Below are 9,251 nucleotides of genomic sequence, written 5' to 3'. Positions count from 1 at the left end.
ATTTGTCGTGTATCGATTTACATTGTAATGACAGTGATTTTAAGATGATGAGTGGTGATGAAATTTGGTGTTTGCCATTGATGATCTACTCCTAATTGCTATGAAGAAGAAAACAAATTAAAAGTAGAAACAAATATGGACAAAAGGAAAGAAAATTAAAATACGTATATTTATGAAAAAATATTAAAAAGTAAAGTTTTAGTGTTGGTTTTTGAGCTTCACTCACTCAAAAAGGTATACTATACTGATTTTGCTATGTAAGCATTTAGAGAGATAATAATATTAATTTTAAACAATTTATAAGCCTTCCGTCAAATTTAAATATATAATTAAGAATTCAAATATATATTAAAGGCGCATTTGACTATTTTCTCATGAACTTAAAAGAGGTTTATAACATATTCACTCTAAAGAAGGATTTTAAACTATCTCAAACATGATAGACCAATTTTGTCGGTTTCTTGATTATAATTGGACAAGTTGCGCAGCATCGTACTAAAATAGAAAACTTGTGCTACCATACACACAAACAGAAAAAAGGCACCCAACTTGGTAAATCTAAGGTCACTTGAAAATGGGGCGTCCACTCCTAAAGACTCACAAACTTGGGCCACGTGGCTCATAGTACCATTCAGACATGACAATTCACAAACTAAAACATTGCCTGCCACTCTATACCATCTCTTTGTTTCCCAAGAAAATGTAAATCTTGTAGGAAATTTTTGTGTATGTATTTATTAGTAGTAGTAGTACCAGAAATAAACAAGTTGGGTATTTCTTTTGCTCTTAATATTTCCATTTCTACTATGTTGTCATCAAAGCAGTGAAGAACATCAACACCACAAAGGCCTAAACAAGAACCTTGTAACTCACTCTTCAAAATCATCATCATCCACATCTTCTAGCTATAATCATCCAATTAATCCTATACTAATAAATAGTAAAACGATGGAAGAAGTTTGGAAAGATATAAATCTTTCTTGTTCTAGAGATCATATTGATGAAGAAAATACAACAACTAGGACAACCAATTTTGGTGGCATAATTTTGCAAGATTTATTGGCAAGACCATTTGCTAATAATGACCCTTCAACAACAGCCTATGGGTCCTCTGTTCCTCCCCTGCCTCCTCCCCCTGTTACTATGTTGACATTGAATTCTGGCTCTGAATTTCATTTCTTTAGCAACATGAGGCAAACTGAGCAAAAAAACATTTCTAATAGGTCATCCTTTGAGGGATTGGGTGAAGGAAGAAAAAGGCATCCTGAATCAGACAACAATTCTTGTGACCAGAAAAGCAAGAGGATGATCAAGAACCGTGAGTCTGCTGCTCGATCCCGGGCTAGAAAGCAGGAAAGTTTTCAGTCACTCTTTTAGTGGTTCTTTGCTCCTTTTTTATTTTCTTGTTTTGCTGATTTTACCCATATAACTTGCAGGCTTACACGAATGAATTGGAGATGGAAGTAGCCAATCTGATGGAAGAAAATGCCAGGCTCAAGAGGCAGCAACAACAGGTTACTCTTCTTTATGGTTTCCTTATTGAGCCAATTTTAAGTCTTTATTCTTTTTTCTCATTCATTCTCTCCTTTTGTGGTCAGTTATGCTTAGCTTCAGCTGGTGATCAACTTCCAAAAAAGAAGTCTCTTTATCGAACGTCAACAGCCCCATTTTGAGGAATGGAAACGCTAATATTTTGTTAAACCTTTCTACTACAAATTAAATCCTAATTGACCCTTGTTTGATGCTGGCCTTGTGATGTTTGTTTCTAAATACATGTTTAGTTATTTGATCAAAGTTTATTGCCTGGTTCTTGTATCCAGTTTAAATGTCAATTTAAGTGTGTTTGTGTAGAAAATTTTAACTAATGTAGTAGCTAGCAATTGGACAGTGAACAGTAAGAATCTTGGAAGCATATAAGATCATTATGTTGTCACATCACATTCACTACTCTTTTTCTTCTGCTGCCCCTTATTATTAATGCTCTGCCCTGCCCATTCATAGAGACGTCTGATGTTTTGTTTTGTCTTTTTTTGCATTCTTTGGTTCCATTACAAAGGGCATATGGTGCCACCATGTGTGCTGTATTAGTTAAAATAGTTATGGAGAAATTATTTATATATGAATGATAATATAAGTACATAATACTCTACTCCATTTACTGTGATTTCTGTTTTTGTTTAGTTCCTTTAAAAAGATATCACTTTCTCCGTGTTGAAGAGAAAAACTAAACGGCTATCTTCTTCCTTTTGTATTTGTTTTTTGGGATATGAGTTAAATTCAACAGGATACTAATTACTCAAAACATAATTAGTTTTGACGGTACTTAGTTTAATGATTTCTTTTTTGAATAGTTTAAATCTTATATTTACTAATTTACTTATTTTTTTCCATAGTTTAGTTCACATAAAACAATACTAGTAAATCCTCATAATCAATTAGTTTGTTTTTCTTTTATTTTTAATCCATTTAGAAAATAATGTCTCTTTTTTTATATATAATCTTTTTTGATAATTTTTAAGTGACTTATTTTAGATCATAAGAGTAAATAACATTTTGATATATTCTACATATAATTTTGTTAGAACCACAAAATTCAAAAATGTTCTTTTTTTATCTTTTCAAATTCCATATCAAATCAATTTAATGCCAAATTTGATTTTTTTCACTTATTTTAATATTAATTCGAAATTAATTTATTTTAAATACAAGACATTTGAAATTAAATCAAAAGAAAAGATAAAGAAAATTAAAAAAGTAAATAAAATCAATAGAGAGAAGACAATGAATGAAGGTTAAAAAAAAGTTTAAGTACAACAATTTTTTTAAAAAGTATTATATGTATTATCTTAATTTAAATATAAGATAAATAAAATAAAAAGATTTATAAAGAATTAATTTTTTTTTTAAAAAGATAAAAAATATCTGCTGACGTAACAGCCGCGTGTGTACAAACACCAATCAATTTATTTGATTGAATGATTGAAAGTGTCACATCAGCACAAAAAATTCACGAAAATGAGAAAAAATGAGTTCGGAGGTAATAGAATTCTAGTTAAGTTATTCCTTTATATATATATATATATTCACGTTGACAATTTTTAGGTGACATATTTTAGATCATAAAATTAAAAAATATTATGATATATTTTTCATATTTAATTTAAAATTATAAAATTCGATTTTTTTTTTAATCTTTTCAAGTTCCATATGAAATCAAATTTAAATGCCAACCATTGACAAGAGAGGGAACACAGACAAGGTATCTCTTTGAGGACTAGACAAAAACCAGAGATGCCTTTGAAGCTTTAGAGCATGTTGTCAATAGAGATTAATGTGAACCAATATCTTTTACTAATTTGTTTTTTCTTCATGTGGACCTTTCCTTTTTTTTCATTTTGTTCCTTTGTGTGTGGGTCTCATCTCTTTTTATCCTATCTTTGCTTCATCAAATACGACAAAGAAAGTTTTGGTTGGGCAAAAACCAATGAAATGAATTTATGGACCAATGGGCTATTATAGTACACTACCAAGTTCCCTAGGAGTGTACATTGGCTACCTTTAACACTTTTTCCACATTGAGAAAAAGAGCTATGATGCTCCACATCACTCAACATTAGCTGATTTTCATTTTATGTGATATTCTTTAATTTGATACGATGTTTAATTATTTTTTTTTGAAATTTATGATCTAAAACAATTTTTAAATACTTGTGTAGTTATAAATCATTTCATTATAAGTAAAAAAGAGAATTTTAAAATTAGATTATTTGTAATTACAGTAAGATATCATTTTTTTGGGATGATTTTAAAAAAAAGACTGTCGTATAAAATGAGACAGAGAAAGTATAATTGTTTTCATTTACTTATATCTTTATATTAAAGAACTACAAATGTGGTTGAGAATCATTTTATTAAAAGTAAAAAGAGAATTTTAGAATTAAATTATTTCTAATTATAATAAAATAACATTCCTTTTAGGATAGACTAAAATGGAAAGACTGTTACATAAAATGAGACAGAGGAAGTATAATTGCTTTCATTTACATATATCTTTATATTCATGGGCGACTCTAAGGCTTGGCTAATGAGGTCATTGCCTTAGGCCCCCAAAAATTTGGAGGCCCAAATTTACTTTAAATTTTATCATTAAATTTATTATATATCAGATAATGTATATAAATAAAATTGTTATAATATAATTTTTATTATTTATTTGAGGTTATTTTATATCAATAAAATCATAAATTATGATAATTTCCTTCTCTCATTAATTAGTATATTTTTTTCATCCTTCAATTTATTTACTTTTCTATAGGAATTAAGTTATATACATTAATAATATAATGAATTTCATTTTTAATTTTCTTGAAACTGCATGAACACAAAAGCATTCATGCATCGGTCTTCTTTTCATTTAATTCAACATTTTGTATTAATTTTTTATAATTTAATTAAATATTCACTAATGAGTGCTACTTAATAGAATTAACTACAATTATCATTTAAATTTATCAGAAATTTGATCGAAGGTGTATATATTTTTGACACTATCCATGCTTAAAACTTCAACTATTAAGTTGTGTACGCTCATTTCTTTTTCTTGTTTATGATAATAGTCAAATCAAAATTTCAATTTGAGTTTCAGACCTTAACATCGATAATCCACCACCTTATTCTTTGTGCTCTTCTTCCAAGTTTTTTTTTTTTTGAAATTCCTTATTCTTTGTCTTAAATGATTGATCTATTGTTTAGACAACAATTTTTTTTGTTAGTTTATAAATTTTATAAAAACTTAAAGGCCTCTTAATATGATTTTGCCTTAGGTCACAAGATCCATTGAGGCGTCCCTATTTATATTAAAGAACTACATAGTTTTTCTTAGTAGTGTTCTATTTTCAAAAAAACATGTAATAAATAAGAATAACATAATGAATTATACATTGAATGGAAACGGACTTCGGATATGGAACGAAAAAAAAAAAGAAAAAGAAATGAATGGAAGCGGGGCAAATATATTTGGTTCAGATTTTATTGAAAAGTCAAAACCTCAACTATGAGAACAACATTTGCTCTTTACCTAGTAGCTTCATAGTTAACTCTATTTTTACTCATTAACAGCCACTTTTACTGAAAAGTACTTTATTTTTAATATGAATTTTTTTGGTGAATTAAGTCGGAATAGAGAAAAAGAAAAACTCTACTTTTACTCCTGGTTTGGTCAATACTTTATGCTTATTGAGGATCAATTTGACCTATTGTAAGAGGCAAATTAGTCCAGACTAGCAGACCAAAATACACTATAACAATATAATAATTTTTAGACTGGCAAGTATATATTAGAGACAAATTAGTCTAGACCAGCAGATCAGAATATACTATAATAGATTAAAGTACATAAAAAACATAATAATTCTTATACTGATCACTATACATAAATCAATTAAACAAACAGTGTTCACTAATCTAAAATAAATGGTAGAAACATATTATTAACAAGTTAAATTGCATAGATAATATATAAAAAAAATTGCATGCTATTTATATATAAAACTTAAAGGTAAATGTGTGAAGGCAACTTGTGACACGAGAATATTGACAGAAAATTAAAAAAAAAAAGATTAAATTTATCATTATAGTATTACACTTCTTGCAGCCTAACATTAATTAACATTCCCAACTAGAATTTGTTTTTCATTGCTGTCAAAAACTGCTTATTTTTAAAATACTTTTTAAAATATACCTTTTTAGAAAAGTGCTTATGAAAGTGATTTTTATAAATCTCCAAAAAGTACGTGACAAGTGTACCACGAAGTCCATAACTATCAACTCCCACTTCCACTCAGGAATGGGTAACCGTTGAGTCAACCCACCTTGCCTCTGGTGTTCGTACTTCACCTGCAGACAGTTCAAATACCTAATCACAAACTCTGCAGTATCATTCTTCATCCCAAATCATCAGTAATACTGTCTCAGATCACGATACATCTTTATTGTACCCGAATGAATGAAATACCTAGAATAATGAGACTCCTCCAGAATCAATCGAATCAGGTCTCCAACTCTAGGAACACAGATACGATCCTCAATTCTCAAAATACCCTCTAGATCTAAGGTTGCCTTCCTAGCCTCGCCACTGAGCACCCTATCTTGAATCACCCCCAACCTTGCATCTTTAATCTATTGTGCCTGAATCTGCTCCATCAATGAAGATCTAGCCCCACACAAGCAAGAATAGAATCCTTTCGGGCTTAAAATATATAGTCGGACCATCCGATTGATTAATGATTGAAGGTCCAAGGCCAAAGGCCTCTTCTTTGCTGCTAAGAAAGTCAAACTCTCCATACTCACTGCTTTCCTGCTCAAGGCATTTATTATCACATTTGCCTTGCCCTTTGGGATCCGAGCGCTCTTAATAGATTTTGAACCACAGTGATTCCTCCCTTTTTTGGTACACATTAAACAAGGTTCACTCACTTGGTATCCGCAATAAGATAAACCACACTGCATCCAATCACTTGATAATATTTTTATTGACAATCTTTTACATAGGCGGATTTAGCCTACACTGATGCCCAATACTAAGGCTACTGTTTGTTATAAATTGAATTTTGTGCGTGCATATACCTGGTGGGATACCTATGATATCAGCAATGCACATCAAATAGCCCTCTAGAACCTCCTCAACTAAGATACCAAAGCCTCCATTTGCCTTTCATATAGATCTGCAACTATAACAACTGGCAACATATTATTGGCTCCTTGGAAAACATAACACAAATGAGAAGGAAGAGCCTTAAGCTCCAACACTGGAGGCTCCTCAATGGATTGTCTGGCTGGTGGTGTTGCCTTATTTTTTAAATTTAAGTCTAGTTTTTTCGGAGCATAAGTGTAGGATCCCATACCAGTAAATGCATCAACCATCTCCTGATACTCAACGATGTCCACCCCATCAATTCATGATCACAACAGCCATTGTTTCAACATCCAATCTCTCTTCAATAGATATCTTCGGTTGCTCCTCATGAATTAGATCAATCACTGAAATCACTCACAAATCATGAGGGTGCTTCATCGATTGACAGACGTTGAAAATTACCTCTTCATCATCCCGTCTAAACTTCATTTGCCCAATTTCCATATCAACTAAAACACGTCCAGTGGCAAGAAATGGTCACCCCAAGATGATAGAAATCTTGAAGTCAACCTCACAGTCAAGAACCACAAAGTTCGCTGAAATATAAACGCTTCAAGTTTTACAAGGACATCATAAAGAATGGCCACAGATTTTTTACCGTTCAATTTGTCATAAGTAGCCACATTGACATCGGTTTGGGGGCTTTTAAGTCCAACTGTCGAAACCCTGCTAGCGGCATTAGATTAATACTAGCACCCTAATCACACAAGACCTTAGCAAAGTTGAAGGCTTTAAGAATACATGAGATAGTGAATGCTTCAAGATCCTCCTTTTTCTACACAAGAGAATGGGAGACTATTTTTAATAATGTCGACAACTGAATAGAAATGGTACAAAACTATCCAAATCTGGTTTCTTTGGATCCAACCCAAGCTCAATAGGTGTGGTGATATAATTGGAAATCTTCCATCATTCTAGTCCTATGCAAAACTTCTTTTGAGAAGTAAAATCCTATGTCAAATTCTTTTATATTATCAATATATCTATTACAACTTGTCACTTTTTATTTCTAACTTATTATAACATGTAGTTTATTATTTTTATCTTAGGTATAGTTCATGAGTTTCATTTGTAAGTGTCATGTATTCCTCTACCCCGTTTCAATTTATGTGGTGAAACCTTCAATATTGACAGAATCGAAAATCACTATTTTTCTCAATATGTTAAATAAAAAATATTTATTTTTATTTCGATCTTTATTGAAGTGAATGTGATTTTTATTTATTCAACTTTACATTGTTCATCGCAAGCTACCAGTAACATGCCTGATTGGATAGAGATATACTAGCTTTAATGGATTTCATCTGCAACGGCACCATCAAGACCAATAATAAAGATTACAAGCAAAAAAACAAAACGAAGGAATTGTACAATGAACTCAACAATTTAGTTTCATTCCCCGCGCATCTTACCATACTGGGTTTGTTGTTGTTGTTGTTGTCCCCGCGCATCTTATCATAGATCATTATACTTCTGAGTAGGGGTGTACATGGATCGGGTTGGTTCGGATTTTTTACAAACCAAACCAAACCATTTGTGTCGGGTTATTAAATCTATAAACCAAACCAAACCAATAAAAGTCGGGTTTTTCGATATCAATTTTTCTCGGATTTTTCGGGTTTTTTCGGGTTTTTCGGGTTTTTCGGGTTTCTCGGGTTTTTTGGGTTTTTTTGGATTTTTTCGGGTTTCTCATAGTATCAAATAAAAAGCACAGAGCAGTGCTTCTTAAAAAGAGTTCTAGTACAAAATATCAACGTATAAGATGGAGGCACAACACTGTTTGAAGTTTTAACTTTATAATATAACTTTATAAGATAAGTTTTTTTTGTCTATTATTTAGATGAGCTACTCAAGTCCAAATCTAAATGTAAGAAAGAAAACAAAAATTATGAAAAAATTTTAAAAAATATTTATAAATTACATTTTAATAAATATTTTTATGTATAACATAATTTAAAAGTGGTATATCTATAATCGGGTCGGTTTGGGTTCGGTTTGACTTTTTTTAGTTAAAACCAAACCAACCAAGAATGGTCGGGTTTTTTTTTCAAACACCAAACCAAGTCAAACCAAACCACTAGTCGGTTTTTTTTTCCGGTTTGGTTCGGTTTGTCGGTTTGGTGCGGTTTATCGGTTTGTCCTGTACAGCCCTACTTCTGAGCAGTGATGGCAAAGTGAACTCATATTTTGGTAACTCATTCAATCCGTCCATATTTTAATAGGTTGAATGAATGATTTTTTTGATGAGTAAAATATAGGTTTAAACTCATATTTAATCCACAGAAATATGGGTATTCATAGGTTAAATATGAATAAACTATGGATTAGTCAAATGAGTTAAGTTTTCAACTTTTATTCACTCAAAATTTATGATATCACAAAAAATGTTTATAATTTCCCTTCCTTTTTATGTTCTTCATTCATACTAATTATTCTCATCTATAATTTTAAAAAAATTAAAGAATTTTAAAAATAAAAAATAGAAATAAAAAAATTAAAAAGGTGAAGTCTTTAACCCTCAGAGTGGAGTCTCGATGATTAGAAGTTGAGATCGAGT

General features: G+C 30.8%; 1 protein-coding gene across 1 annotated transcript; it reads left to right on the top strand.

Annotated features, from left to right (window-relative positions):
* Window positions 1-504: 504 nt before the first annotated feature.
* On the top strand, window positions 505-1,938 carry LOC129873122 (protein FD-like). The gene is made up of 4 exons (XM_055948144.1): window positions 505-702; window positions 1,224-1,354; window positions 1,438-1,514; window positions 1,599-1,938. Exons 1-4 carry the CDS (start codon window positions 638-640, stop codon window positions 1,671-1,673), a joined length of 348 nt encoding a protein of 115 aa, XP_055804119.1. The 5' UTR covers window positions 505-637; the 3' UTR covers window positions 1,674-1,938.
* Window positions 1,939-9,251: the final 7,313 nt, after the last annotated feature.

The sequence above is a fragment of the Solanum dulcamara genome, chromosome 11 (genome assembly GCF_947179165.1).
Source record: "Solanum dulcamara chromosome 11, daSolDulc1.2, whole genome shotgun sequence".
NCBI classification, from domain to species: domain Eukaryota; kingdom Viridiplantae; phylum Streptophyta; class Magnoliopsida; order Solanales; family Solanaceae; genus Solanum; species Solanum dulcamara.
This window is presented reverse-complemented; position numbering and strand designations above follow the sequence as displayed.